This window comes from Manis javanica, chromosome 13 (genome assembly GCF_040802235.1).
Source record: "Manis javanica isolate MJ-LG chromosome 13, MJ_LKY, whole genome shotgun sequence".
In the NCBI taxonomy this organism is placed as follows: Eukaryota; Metazoa; Chordata; class Mammalia; order Pholidota; family Manidae; genus Manis; species Manis javanica.
Window position 1 is genome coordinate 88,971,738 of NC_133168.1, and position 14,824 is coordinate 88,986,561.

The 14,824-nt window shown below is 54.2% G+C and overlaps 1 protein-coding gene across 3 annotated transcripts in view; it reads right to left on the reverse strand.

Annotated features, from left to right (window-relative positions):
• Positions 1 to 3,163: 3,163 nt before the first annotated feature.
• The window catches only part of OLFM2 (olfactomedin 2), a 44,642-nt gene continuing 32,981 nt past the window's right edge, over positions 3,164 to 14,824 (reverse strand). For all 3 annotated transcript variants that reach the window (XM_036992601.2, XM_017642909.3, XM_036992128.2), the window contains 5 exons: positions 7,786 to 7,935; positions 6,043 to 6,189; positions 5,607 to 5,826; positions 5,185 to 5,291; positions 3,164 to 4,179 (listed from right to left, as the gene is read on the reverse strand). In XM_036992601.2, the coding sequence (XP_036848496.2) occupies positions 3,502 to 4,179; positions 5,185 to 5,291; positions 5,607 to 5,826; positions 6,043 to 6,189; positions 7,786 to 7,935 (1,302 nt within the window). In that variant the 3' untranslated portion in view covers positions 3,164 to 3,501. The remainder of the gene's footprint in view (positions 4,180 to 5,184; positions 5,292 to 5,606; positions 5,827 to 6,042; positions 6,190 to 7,785; positions 7,936 to 14,824) is intronic.

Here is a 14,824-nt window from a genome sequence, read left to right on the forward strand (position 1 = left end):
CCAAACTCCCAGGGAAGTGGGGCACCTTTCAGCACCAGCTCTCCCCACACTTGGGGGTTCAAGAATGTTCTAGATTCAAGAGCCCTGTCCTGACCCCACAGCTCTGGATTCAACAGTCAGGGTGGTGCTGGGACTCTTACGGGGTGGATCTGCGGAGAGCCGGATTAAAGCCCCTCTGCCTGGTGCTCCCTGCGTGCCCCCACCCACCTCCACCGGCCCAGCACACACCCACACACCCACTCTAGCCAGACTGAATCACACAGCACCCGGACACCGGCTTCCGTGTCACAAGCCCTTCTGGCAGGTTGTGCCTGGGTCCTGCCGCCCCTGCAGATGCTGTTACCATGGCAATGGGGCTAGCCTGGTGTGGGGGCTTGCTGTGGTGCAGAGGGGATCTCTGGCAGATGCAGGGAGGCACCTGCTGGGGTGGGTGGCTGGGGGTGCAGCCCACCTGCTGTCCCTTCTTCACAGCTGCCCCAGGGCCAGGGCCAGGGCTGGGGGCTCAAAAGTTCAGTCTGGGACCTGTGGGTCTGTTAGAGGCAGGTTTGCCCACCCTGCACCCCTTCCTTAATGGGGACCAGCCCAGATGGTGAGGACGAAAGCAGAGCTTGGGGACCTGAGCAGAATCAAGCCCTCCCTGACCCCACGGGAGTCCCCCCAGGGGCCTTGAGTCTAATAAAGGCCTGAGTCTCAGTCACCTGGGCTGGTCCCCATCTGGCCAGTTTCTGGAGCAATCACTCTCTGCCTGCCGCCTGCTGGAGTGTTTGTCATTAGGAAGGTTTAATGGCTTTCCTCTCAGCCTGGGGGGCTAGGGCCAGCCACCTGCTCAGCTGCCTCGCCCTGCAGACTCCTGCCACTGCCTGGGGTGCCCGAGGCAGGCCACAGCCCTGCTGTTTGCACCAATGGTTCCAGGGGCTTGGGAAGCGATCATCCCCCTCCTGGCCCAATTGAGCCTCTGGGAAGAATCAGAAATGGGTGCTTGGGAAGCATGGGGGTCTGAGGAGTTCTAGTCCAAGGCAAACAGGCCAGCAGAGGAGGGGCCAGGGGTCCACTCAGGCCCCTGGGATGCTGCCAGGGAGGCGTGTGCCTTTTCCTGTGCAGGGCCTGACAGAGAAATGGTCTTCGTGGGACTCCCATCTCGTGTGTGTGTGTCTGTGTCCAAGCGTGCCTGTGCCCGTGTGACTCTAGTCCCTACATGTCTGCCCACCATCTGAACGTGGCCACCTGCTTTTGTGGACCTCCCCCTTTGTCTAGTCATGCAGCGGCCAAAACCCAGACATGCAAGAACATTGCTGTTAGATAAAAGTGCCCCCAGAGCCCACTCAGCGTCAGCTGATTCACGATCAAGTAGCTATGGCTTCCCTCACCTGCTCCACATTCCCAGCCACCCACTCCTGCCTGCAGAGCCAAGAATCCAGGCCTTCAAGACAAGGCAGATCCCTCCACACCCCTCTGGTCTGGCACCAGTCACCTCCCCTTGGTAATGCACGCACTGCCACCAGCTAACCCAGTGTAGCCAGGGACATGGCCAGGAGAGAGGAAGTCAGTGAGCAGCAGGCAGCCTGAGATACACGGTGACCCGTGATCCTGGCCTGGTTTTGGAAGGTGGATTCCTGCCCATTCTAGGTGGGAACAAAAGCCACAGACAAAAGTACTGGCACTGGGCCTGCCTGTGTGTGAGGAGGGAGAAGGGGTGGTTCCACTGCAAAGTGCCCATGGGCATCTGAGGAGTGGCACACAAGAAGTGACATGTCCACCCATACCCAGCCCCACTTTCCACGTGGGTCTCCAGGTCTTGTGTGTATTCTGGACCGAGATCCAGCAACCCCAATTTCCAACGTTTGTGAGAATTCAGAATCAGAGACCTTGAACTCCCCACCCACCACTGCCACATTCACCTTGGAGATTTGCCTCCAAATAAATACATACTTGGAGGGGGGGAGGTCCAGGTTTCTTTTCTTAAGCAGGTATAAAGTGCCTCTCAAGGTGCTTATCCAGGAATCAATTCTCTTCCTATGTCAAACTTGTTAATTTAAATGAAAATTAATTGCTTTTCTTGAAGATTTCTTTAAAAATTGGTTTTAAATGAGTGCATTAGGCAGCCACATTTATTATTCATTGGTTTCGTTCTCAATATGGCCCCGGTGTCCCGAGTTCCCGGAGATGCCAGCACGGAGCGGAGATGATTCAATCAGGGAGGCCATTAATTAGACATGGGGAGATGGGGAGCAGGGTGCGGCTCTTTGCATAATGTTCCCGCTCCGGATTCGGTGGGGGCCGTGAGGCCACGCGCTGGGGAAACATGTGGGAGTCCAGCACGGTCCTTTTTCCCGACCACCGACCCCAGAGGTGACTGCACGTCCCTTACCGAGTGCCTCACCCAGGCCACCACGGATGTGGCAGGCATAAGGCCCCCATTTTGTTCTTGCCCTTCTGTGAACCCCAGCCACCACCCCCTTGGCCATATTGCCTGGGGTCCTGAGGATTTGACCCCTGCTCACGTCTTCGATCTCTCCCCACCACCTCACACGCCCCTGGTATTTCCTAGCTTTGCGCATCCCCGTACTTCCAGGTAAATTGGCTCCAGGCATGGGGGGGTCGGTGTGCTTTACAGAAGGCACCCAGCACACCTTCAGGCTGTTTTTTGTGTGTGTGATTAGTGAACTCAGAACAGGTGCAACTGCTTTAAAAAGACTTTGAAATTACAAAGCAAAGGGGGAAAAAAAGGAAAGATTCTACTGTGTCTTCTAATACCCACATTCTTCAAAGCAGCCAAATTGTTAAAAAGCCATTTTAAAAGTTGCCAGACAGCTCCTCTAGGCACTGGGAGTGGTCAGAGGGAAAAAAACAGCCACAAAGAATATTCATTGGTGGCCGGTTTTCAACATTTTGATAAAAGATAATTCTCAGTTCAGATCAAACTGCTTTTAAACGAAATATTTCCAAACAAAACAAGTTCGGATTGGGTCTCAGTGCCTTGGCCTCCTGCAGGGCTCGCCCTGCCACGTGCCCCAGCCGGGCCCCCCCCCGACCCCCGCCCCAGGCCCGGCTCGCCTGCCCCCTGGTTCACAAAGCCTGTGGCCCCGTGGATCTCCAGACCCAGACTCACCCTCCACCATGCCTCCTCCGGCCGGGGCGAGACACGGAGAGCAACTGAAGCATCAAACGTCAAAGGTCCCATTTATTCCGGCAACGCGGAAAGAAAAAGTGTAAATAAAACAAGAAACCAATCCATGCACTCAACTCCTGGGAGGGGAGGCGGGGCGGGGAGAGATTAAAGAGAGAGACGGCGGGCAGAGAGAACCGGAAAGTCAGAGCTGTAGAGAGACAGAGCGACTTCCGTAAAAAGGCAGGCGGAGTGCGCCTCCGAATGCAGGAATCAACAAAGGAGAAGAGACGGAATGCACAGAGGCAGGGAAGGGAAGCGCGGTGGAAAGGTCGGGAGAGAAAGAAAGTGCGGGAGGGGACAGATGGAGGAGGCGGGCGGTAGGCCGGGCCGCCCTAGGGATCCCCAGCGGTGCTGATGACGTGGAAGAGGGTGACGTTGTAGAGCACCTGGTGGCCATTGTTCCAGGTGTAGAGCGCCCGCTCGCGGGGGTTGTAATCCAGCATGGAGATGTGGGAATACTGGTTGTGGAAGGGCACGTCCGTGTACTCGTAACTGGACGTGTTGGTGAAGTAGGCGAAGTAGACCTTGGCCCCGGCCAGGTGGGAGTTGGTCACGTAGAGCACACCGCAGATCATGAAGGCCTCGCCGGCGCTGCGCTTGGGGTAGCCGGTGTCCCAGGACCGCACGACCTCGAGGGTGTGCGGGTCCAGCCGGCTGACCACGATGTTGCCCGCGTTCTGGTTGGTGGTGTACACGGCCCAGAGCCCGCTCTCATCCACCATGAAGTCCATGTCGGAGAAGCCGCCCCAGGAGTACGGGAAGGTATTGTTGTAGCCGGCACCGGGGAGGCTCCTCTGGACCAGCACGGAGCGCGAACGGAAGTGGTACTTGACCGCCACGTTGCTCTGGTACTTGTTGTAGAACAGCGAGCCGTTGTACACCACGTGCCCCGTGCCCGCCCACGGCTGGGGCAGCAGGTGCTGGATAAAGTTCTGGCCCTTGATGAAGTCTCCCAGACTGCGAAACTCCAGGACCCGCCGGCCCTTGTAGTAGCCATCCATGTACCAGACCTACGAAACAGCCGCAGGTCACGGGGGGCCACCCCCAGCAACCACTCAGCGATCAACCACGGTCCCTAAGTGGTCATGCCTCAGTCATGGGACATCCGGTGGCCATTCATGACCAATCACAGTCCCAGTGACTGGGATCATTTGGTCAGGAGTGCCACTGGTCTTCAGACTCAGTGGTCTTGCTTGATCCCTAAGGATCAGGGGAAATCTCAGTGCCTGGCAGCCCACTGGGCCCAGGAATTCACCGGTCCCGGTCATTGGCTGTTGGATGGTTAGCGCGTGGTCACTGGACAGCCCTCATGGTAAGAGGTCACCTGGATTCACCGCCCATGGATAATCCCTGTAACCACAAGGTGACCAGGTTGTCATCCATCACCGCCATCAATATCACTGCCACCACATTAACTAGCATTGTGCGTGCCCTTGCTCAAGCTGGTTATGGGCCAAGCGCCTTAAAAACTTTAATGCCAACATTATCACCACCATTCTGTAGATAAGGAAATTGAGGCTCAGAAACATTAAGGAACCCACTCAAGATCCCCTAGTTAAGAATTGGTGGAAGCAGGACACAAATCCAAGTCTGATTGCCATACTCAAGCTCTCAACCTCTTGGTTGAATCACCATGTTCCCTGGGAGGCCAGTGATCCTGGTGGTGCAGTGGCGATTTGTCACCTCTGACCTATGACACCCAGTGACCCCATCAGTCACTAGGACAGTCACTGGACAGCTAGTGGATGGCTGCTGGGGGTCAGAGGCGATGGCAATCGTGACGATGGGAGCCATTGGAAGTTCAAAGGTCAACAGACTGGGGGATTCACAGGGCTGGAAGGTCCTTGGTCACCTGGTGGTCACTAAGCAGGCAAGGGGGGTTCCAAGGGCCCTAAAGATCCTGGGACACTTAAAGCTACAAGAGAATCATTGGTGTGGAGTCGCTGGGCATCTCTGGGCAGCCACAGACTATTTCTCCCCAGCCTCTGACCCCTGGGGTGAGCACAGTCACTCACCCGGCTATCCGCACTGGGGGCCATCGTGTCGGTCATCCAGGAGCCAAAGCGGGACCCCATGGCCCGAATAGTGATAGGATTACTGACGCCGGTCAGCTTTCCGCAGCCTGGGAAGCAGGAACAAGGGGCATGAGGGTGGCAGATGGGAAAGGCCCAAGGGAGGCAGGGCAAGGATGAGGGCGTGTGGTCAAACCGGGAAGTGCTGGGACAAGGGGCAAGAGAGGGTCCAGAAATCTGGTCCCAAGATGGACTTAGGCTGGGGGTTAGGGATTGGAGGTCAAGGATCAGAGTATTTTCCAGTTTCTGGGTAATGGGTCGAAGTTTAGAAGATAGGGGTCAAAACCACGTCCGGGTCCTGGGCACACAGTGGGATTGGGGTTGGGCATGGAGGTCAGAGGTCAAAGTCTAGGGTGAAGGCATACCGAGCTTCTGGGCGCAGGCATGGAGCCGGGCCTCCAGGGCCAGCACCCGCTGCTGCAGGTCCTCGTACCCGAAGGCGCCCATCTCCTCCTGGATGGCGGCCAGACTGCCGGAGAGATTCCTCACCTCTTCCCGCAGGCGCACGATGGTCCGTGTGTCCGCCTTATACTGCTCCAGGACCGAGCTCAGAGGCAACAGCTCCGTCATCCTGTCCTTCAGCTCCTGTCCGCCATCACAGAACCCTTGCTGATCCCTGCCTGACCTCTGACCCAGAACTGACCCCACCTTTTGACCCACAACTTCAGCCCTCCCCTTTGATGCCCACCTGGACCGACATTTGGCCCATCTCGGACCCTAGATCCCAGCCAACCCTGACGTGACCCCATTCTCAGAACTCATGGGCCCCTTGACCACTGACCTGAACCCACAGGCACCCACCTGGAAGCTCTTGGCCGAGAGGGACCCATCGGCCGCCCGGAGCCGCGCGTCCAGGCTGCGCATGAGGGTCTCCATGCTGCGCACATACTGTAGGTCACGGTACGTCCGCAATTCAAGGACCTCCATGGACTGCGAGACGTTCTGGACCTAGGAACCAGGGACGTTAGGGAGGGCCAGGCTCTTACCCAGGCCTGCCCCCAACATGCCACAGGCAAGACCTTTGCGGGACGCCTGACCTCCCCTCTCCTGCCCGAATCTTTCCAGCGGCCTCCCCATGGCAAGCCCAGGCCATCTGGCGGCTCCTGTCTGGTCGGGCAGCCACAGCCCCTCAGCTCTCCCCTCTCTCCACCCCACCTGCTCTCCTGCTTCCATCCCTGCCCCCCGTAGTCAGTCCTCTGCGTAGCTGCCAAAGGGAGCTTTTCACAGGGAAGCCAGATCACCCTCCGTTGCAGAACCTGTGGGCTGGTCCTGCCCCCGTCACCTACCTCCCTCCCCTCACACTAGCAGCTGCCCTCCCCCCCGCCGTGGGGACTTTGCACTCGCTGATCCCTCTAGCTGGGACGCTGTTCCCGTCATCTTCCCAAGGCCGGCTCCTTCTCATCCCTGAGGTCGCAACTCCAGCATCACCTCCTCAGAGTGCCTTCCCTGACCACCTCTCTCCCCTTACATGGTTATTTTCTTCCCAGCTATGACTACTGCCTGGAATGTTATTCATCAGCCTCCTGCAGGTGGGATCCTCAGAGGAAGACCCGGTGTCTAGCTTGTCCAAACTGGCCAGCACTGGCCCAAACTAGAAGTTTAATAAATACTTTCTGGCTACATAAGTGAACTGAATTCCCTCGCCCTGGCCTTTCCTAACCCAGAATGAGGGCCCCCGAGATCCCGCCTCCACCCAGTGGGCTCTACCCAGCTAAGGTGAACTTAGAGACAGCACCAGATGCTTACTGACATGGACAGACTTTCCTGAACCACTGTTCACATGACATTTGGAAGTTCTCAGAAACCTAACAGACCTGCTACCCACCCTGGACGCCACAGAACACTTTTATATCCATTGACAACAATCAGGAGACACCCCATAGATGTCCCAACTGTTGAGGAAAGGAGCTCTGGTCTAGTGGGCAGGGCACGATCTTACAGCGTTAATGGGTGGCAGCCCCTGGTGCCAGTAAGGGTCTCTTTCTTTGGTTCTTTGCTTCTTCCTCATAAGGTAACGGTGGGAGGTAGCTGGTCTTTTTCAACACCGACATCAGAGCTAGCTAATGGGCCGTTCAGCTGGGCAGTGGCAAGGCACAGCAGTCAGCCCAGAAAGGGCACCAAAGCGTCCTGGGGGATATACTGAATGGGGGCCATTTTATATCAACCACGATCAGAAGGGGAAGGAATCTTTATATGTGTCGGGATGGAGCGTGAGACCTCTCCCCAAGGGACACAAAACCCCAGGTGGGTAAGTCTGGCAGACTAAAGGGCTGAGTGGGAAGCGCATGGGGGGGTGGAGGACACAGCTCACACACTGAGACTGATGCTGCCACCAGGCTCCTTCTTCCTCTCTGTTCCCCCACGCACAGCGCAGCTTCTCCAAAGGAGCACTGAACGACATTAAAATATCCACCTGGAGGGGAGCCGGGTTCTCCACCGGCTCTGCGTGGTAGGTCTAGCCCTGGCTGACCTGGATGGGGGCAGAGGGCAGGCGGGAGCTGGGAGCTTTTCACAGCCACGCTGGGGAACCTGGATGGTTCTCACCTTCTCCAGCAGCTGCCGCAGCTCCCGGCTCCGACCATCACGGGAGCAGGTGCTCTGAGCAGGGATCACTGCCGTGCAGATGCATTTCCCATCGGGGGCCTGGGCCGAGGTGTACAGCTGCCAGCCTTCCTCTGGGCTTTGGAAAAGGGTCTGCAGGGACGTCATGGGTCAGAGAGCAGGAACCCAATGGGGGATTCGTCCCACCCCCGCCGGGAGAGAAAAGGAGACGCGAGAAATGACAGGTGCTTTTTGCTGGGCCCCTGGAATGTGCCAGACCACGTGTAGAGTGCCTGAGGCAGTAGATTTCACTTTCTTCTCTAGGATTCCCATTTTCCAAACACCACCCACCAAAGCACTGAGGGGTTAAGGAACCCTGCAAGGGATTGTGGAATTCAAGTCCATTCACAAGACAGAAATTCATTCTCACATGTTCACACACAGAGAAGTGCCTCCAAAGTGCCAGCAGCCCTGACCCCCGAAGCTGGGCCTCCCTCTCTGCTTTCCCAGCGCACAGGGGCCTTGGACATACCCCGGGGGCCACTGAGTGCACCCCTACTGTTGCTGTTCCTCTCTCCCAGCCTCCTGCTCCTGGGAAGCCCAGGCAAGGCAGTGGGCAAAGGGTGACAGAATCCTCACAGAGACCTCCAAGCCCTTGAATAGAAGGCGTCCCTTTCACACTTATAAATTAAACTTCCAGTCAGTTTATAACCCTCGGATAATTCAGAGATCATTCATGGCTGTGTTCCCCAAGCCATGCTTCTTGGAACACCGGCAGTCTTACCAGGCATGCTGGAAAAGGGGTGCTCGGTGGTCAAGTAAGTCTGCATATTGCTGGGTGGAACAAGTCTCTCCGATGCAGGACTTATCAGAGCCTTTGAAAGCCACTGTGTACCAGGGAATTTCAGAGAGTCATCATTTTCCAGACTTACAGAAAATATCTAATGAGTGCCTATTCTATACCAAGCATAGGGCCTGGGGTAGGATCTTGGAAGAGGGAAGGCAAAATGTATCTGGTTGCTGCCCCATGGATGTGGAGACAGACATTAAACTGAGAAGCCCACTGATACTTCTACACCTCTATGCTTCCGTGAAGGCTCCAAAGAAATGGCAAGGAGTAACGGGAGGTCTTCCCCAGGCTGGTGGGTCCCTGAGGAGGTACCCCAGGGAACAGACATTTAAACTAAACTTGAGGCTGAGCCGGAAGGAGAAAGAGGAGGACCACTTTTGGCACCACAAACTGAAATCAGTATCTGGAGAGATTTGAGAAAAAGCATTCAAAAAGCATTAAATACTGGATAGAACACACTGGGTGCCCAGATCAGGCCCCCTTGAACTTCCCCAGAACATACTGGAGTCAGAAACAAATCCCAGTCTTTTGTATCAGGGCATGACGGGCTCAATTTCTGCAACCAGTATTTGCTCAGCTCCTACTGTGTGTCAGGTTGTATTCTGGATACTGAAGCCACAGCAGTGAGCAAAACCCACAAACACAAAAGCTCTTCTAAGAGCTTACATTAAAGAGAAGCAGAAATAAGCAAATAAGTAAATACCAAGCACTTCAAGGGTAATGAGAAAAGATCCTGAGAGAGAAGTCATGCCTGAAGAAATGCTGGGGATGGCAGGTGGCGAGGGGTTGCAATTTGAGAGACCTGGGAAGGCCTCCATGAGAAGCAATCATTTTAGTCAAGAGGGAGGAAGGAGATGGAGGAGGAGCTTGAAGATATGTTGGGAAGGATGCTCCAGGCAGCACGAACAGCAAGTGCAAAGGCCCTGAGGCAGGACAGTGCCTGGTTTGGGAAACATGGAGGAGGCTGTCTTGGCTGGAGCAGAGTAAGCAAGGGGGAATGTGGGAATGAGGGCAGGGAGCCGACAGGGCTGTTCACAGGCGCCCTCTCGTGGCTGCGGAGGGAACAGACCGTGGGGTGCCAGGCAATGATGAAGGGTGGTGGCTGTGGAGCTGTGAAGTAGATTCTGGCCCGATCCAGGAGGTTCTCCTACAGGCCCAGAAGAAATTCTGATAAAGCCCCAAGTGTTTTACAGAGAAATAGAGCCCCACAATAATTGTTCATTGGCACAGCCATGAACTGATCGCCCCGCAGAGGCCGTTCCCACAGCTATAGCAGAGATAAGACAGGCTGCAAGTGACGAGCAACCCCAGAGACTCCAGTTCCTGGCCCACCTTTGCTTCTCCCACTCAGTAAAGCCTTTTTATGTTTAAGCTTATTGGAATGTGAGCGAGTGTGATATAATTATACAGATGAGCTTGATTCCTCCATTCATTTAAAAGAAAAATAAATCATTCATAAACACCATCCGAAACCATTGTAATCAGTCATTCTTTGCACCTTGCATACATCCTTCCGGAGTTGGAGGAACCCCCCCTTTACAAGTCCACACCTCCCGCTTGGAGGAATGGGTCGAGCACCCGCCGGACCTTCCTGGCCCGCGGGCATGATCCAGGTGAACACATGCACTCAACACTGGCCCTGTAGCTCTGACTCCAGAGGAGCTCAGCCTAAGACGGGAAGCGCAACTAAGGAGCCGAGGAACACCCACCTCGGCCACACTTGGTTCTGGGAGAACACGGAACTAGCTTTGTCTCCTTTCGAGGCAAATCCTATTTAAAAAACCACACACGCAAAAGCCATAAACGTGAGCCCAAGCATCACCATCCGAGCTCCCCTGGCTCTGATCCCCAAGCAATTTGGAACAGAACCCCCCGAATATTCTTATTTGTGCGGAGACAAAGCAGCCCTATTCAACATAATTAGCATCCCTTTCCTACATTTCCTAGTGTTTCCTTTGAAGCAAACAAGCCATTTTCTCTCCGCGTATGAAATATTGAATTGTAAAGGAGAAGAAAGATTTAAGTGGCAAGGAGGGGAGGCCCCCACGGCTTTCCTAAAATAATTGTCTGCATTGGACGCACCTCACTGAAGTGTTCTCTGCAGCCATGTAATTAAATGTCTGGGGTCTGGCTGCCAAACCTCAGCACAGCAGAGATCCTGAGTTTCACCCAGCGGGTTCAAGTTCACATATGCAGTCAACTTCATGTCCCCAGGAACCACTGAATATCCTGGAAGGCTCACTGTTTGAAAATCTAAATGACGGCTTTCCTAGACTGGGTTTAGCTTGCAGCCAAAGTCGCCACCTCTTGGAGGTCACAGCCCTTGGGATAGAGAACAACCTGTCCTAAAGGAAATGCGTCAAAGAGCAGGTGTGACAGCTCAGGAACTTCCCAGGTGCAGAAATCTCCAATCGGGTGGCCTGTCTCACTTCAAATGTGGCTAATGCATGGGGGGAGCCAACTGCTGTCTTGGCTGAACTGCTGGTTCCAAGTTTAATATTCCTGTTAAATGGACTCCAAATGGGTAAGCTATGTGCTCAAGTAGCTGTTTCACAAGTTGTCTTTTCTGGCTGGAACTTTTTTCAAATACTTTCACCAAGGATGCTGCCCCAGTTAAGCAGCAGTCTCCGTGAAGAGGTCCGGGATTGAGTACGAGCCACAGGAAAAGTTATTCTTACTGTTCACCCAAGATACCACCTGAGCCTAAAGCTTCACCACCTACACCTTGGCTCAAAACCGATTCCTAGTTCTTCCAGGGCGGGGACTGTTGTGGGACCCCAGGGGCAGCCATCCATCCAGCACTGGCTAGTGGGGACACAGCCAACAGGAAAAGAGCTTGCGGCTGCCTCTTAATAAGACAAGGATATTATTGCATTTGTGGCCGGATAATTTAATCAGGAAGCAGAAGTGGCTTGGGGCTTATATATTTATTTGTATCCTGCGTTGTTCCAGAGAGGACTCCGAGTGGTTCACAAGGATATGCAACATACCAAACGATAGCTCCACTTAAACAGGAAGGTAGGAATTAGAAGTTTCTGGAGAGCGGTCTGCCAAACCAGAGCCAAAACCGTAGGATTTCTGCATTGGCACTGAACCCAGGCCAATCCTGAGTCCAGGAATTTGGCCCAGGCAAACGGTGTGGACAAGCACATGATCACTGCACCGAGGCTCATTAAAGTGCTGTTTACATTTGGGCAACTGGAATTTTTTTCCCTTCCAGCTGTTTGACAACAGAGGGGACTGATTTCAAACCCTAAGGTGCATCCTCAGACGAGAATACCATGCAGCCACAAAAAACTGGGGATTAGTGGGGATATTTATCACCAACTTCAAACTGGTTTTATTTTCTAAGTTATTTTTTCAATCCCTTTAAAGTTTTTTTTTTTTTTTGTGTGTGTGTGTGTGTGTGTGTGTGTGTGTGTGTTTTGCAAGGGAGAAAAAAGGAAGAAAAGAAAAGGGACATAGAGCCAGAAAGGAGGCTAAGAAAAATTCATCCCTTAAAATTCCGAACAACCAGCATATGGGTAGGCCATAAATTTGGCTCGAAGCTCCTTAGCAGCCAACTCAAAAAGGGAAAGCTGGTCATTTATGCAGTTCCCAGTGTCCTGAAACAAAGGCAGGCCAGATGCTCAGGAGAAAACTTAACTATTTTTGGTACCGAGAACAGGCGAGAATCTCTCCCACAGGCCTCCCAAAAAGGGGTCCCTGTGATGTCATCAACATGTCTCCAGACAACATCTTTACAACAGAAATGACTTATTCCTACTCAGATGGTAAGAGTAGAGGCAAGTGGTTAAAAGCAGCAATCCTGCAGCTCAGGCTGCCTGGGTTTACGTCCTGGTCTGGCCACCATCACTGGCTGTGTGACCTGCGTGGGTTGTTGACCTCTCTGTGCCTGTTTCATCATCTGTCAAATGGCCATAACTGTATGCTCGGAGGCTTGAGTGGGTTCATTGTGCATGTGCGAGTAATTAGAATGGTCAAGTGTGGTGCAAAAAACTTAACTGATTTATTCTCATCTGCCTTTGACAGGTGAAGACAGCCTGTAAGTGGTGGGGCCGGGATTCAAATCCAGGCCACTGGGCTCCAGTCAGCACCATTATGATGCATCTCCAGTCTTCTTTCAAGCCCTGATTACAGTGGCCATTGGGACCTCAAAGCCTGCCTCTGCCCCTGGACAGGAAACAGCACAGCAATGGGGAGTTCTGCCTGCTTTGCTTGTCACTAAATCCCCCGGGGGCCCAGCATGATCAGTGTTTGTTGAATGACCATACAATAGTTGGCCAGTGGGACAGACAGCAGACCTCTTCACAGATCCACCGTGTGTTTTTCCCTTCTGCCACCAAACCAGCTTCCATCCCTCCCAAGGAGGGATTGTGTAGGATCAGGCCCAGAGCAGCCGTGGCTTCTCGCTGACTGCCGGGATGGCAGAAGGGCCGTGATGAATGATCAGGGGACATGCTTGTCTGCCACGCCTGAGCTATGACAGGGCCCTGTCCCTTTGGACGGTTTGAGATAATAGCAGGCTGCCCTTGTCAAACCTCGAGGTATTGGGCAAATGCCCCCTGAGGGATAAGCCTGACAGGCCTTCAAGAGGGTATCAGCTCAAGATGGAGGACTGGGGCCTCCCTCAGCACGAACAGCTGGGGCTTTGCTGGTGTGAGCCCATGGCCGGGGGAGGGCCAGGACGGGGGTGGCTGGGGCCCACTCCTTCACCCACTTAGTCACTCCATCCCAGCACTTGACCCACCTCGCCCTGAGCGCCTGTCCAGGCTGGCAGCCTGGCACAACCTCTCGCCCTCTGAAGCCCCCCAAAGCTTTGACAGAAGACCCCCGGCATCCCCTGGGCCTCAGTGCAGGCCATTGTTTCCATTCCAGGATGTCTTAGGCTCTGCCATCACAGTGCCAGTGTGGACCAAGAGTCCATGTAACAGACTTTCTTGGCAAATTTTGGAAGAGACACAGGTGGCTGAGTTCAACTGACCCCCCTCCCTCTACCACCATCAACTCCAAGGACGGTGTGGAGAAGGCCTGCCTTGTGCACAAATTTACACTGTCCATTCCCGCTGCACGTGGCCCAGACTGCTGGAACCACCATGGACCCATGCATGGACCACAGCCCTGAAAGTGGGGTTTATGGACAGAGGTCCACATCAAGGCTACAAATTCTCATGCAAGGCCGTGCCAGTCAGACAAGCTTTGAGAAAGTGCAAGTCCCCCCCAGTTCCCTCCCCCAGCACTCGAGGGCACCCCATTTGAGAAGACCTTCTGGGAGGAAACACACTCACTTGAGCCTGAGTCATACCTCGGGCTCTTTATCACCCCAGGGCCTTTGAACGTGCTGCCTGTTCCAGCGGTCCAGGTGAGCCATGATAGGAGAAGATGCTATAGGGACAGACGCAGGAGCAGATTCCGGTATTTTAAAGGCAGAGCTCACAGGATTTGCTGAGAGGCCAGAAATGGGGTGGCAGGGAAACCAGGGAGCTGAGAATGACTCCAGCATTAGGGGCTTGAGGGGGCTGGTGGATGGATGGGGGTGCACTTGCTGAGCTGGAGGAGGCTGGAGAGGAGCCACAGGGAGCAGGTTTTGAAGGCGTGGAAGTCCAGCGTCCAGCCTGAAAACATGTACAGTTCATGACACGGGTGACTGCATCCAGGTGGAAATATGCACCTGGAGACAGGGGTGAGGAGTAGACAGCGCTTGGTTAGAGATCTGGGTGCCCTTCAGCAGAGATGGGATCAGGAGTCATGGGAACGGAGGACCAGGCACCAAGCACCCCCTACCAACGCCTCTGTTTCACGTAACACTTAGCTTGCTCCTAGCTATAGACTATATGTTTCTGTCCTTCCCAAATTCATATACTGAACCCAAACCCCTAGTGTGATGGTACCTGGAGGTGGGGTCTTTAGGGGTGACACTGGTGCCCTGATAAGAGACCTCCCCACCCCCAGAGAGTTCCCTCACTCCTTCCACCAAGTGAGGACACAGTCAGAAATACTCTTTCTGAGCCAGGAGTCTGGTTCTCACCAGGCACTGACTCTGCCAGCACCCTGATCTTGGATTTCACAGCCTCCAGAAGCATGAGAAACAGTTTGTGGTTGAAGACATGCCAGCTATGGTATTTTTGTTACAGGGGCTCTATTGGACTAAGACACTCTTCTAAGCCGCTTTATAAATATTAAATCTTACAG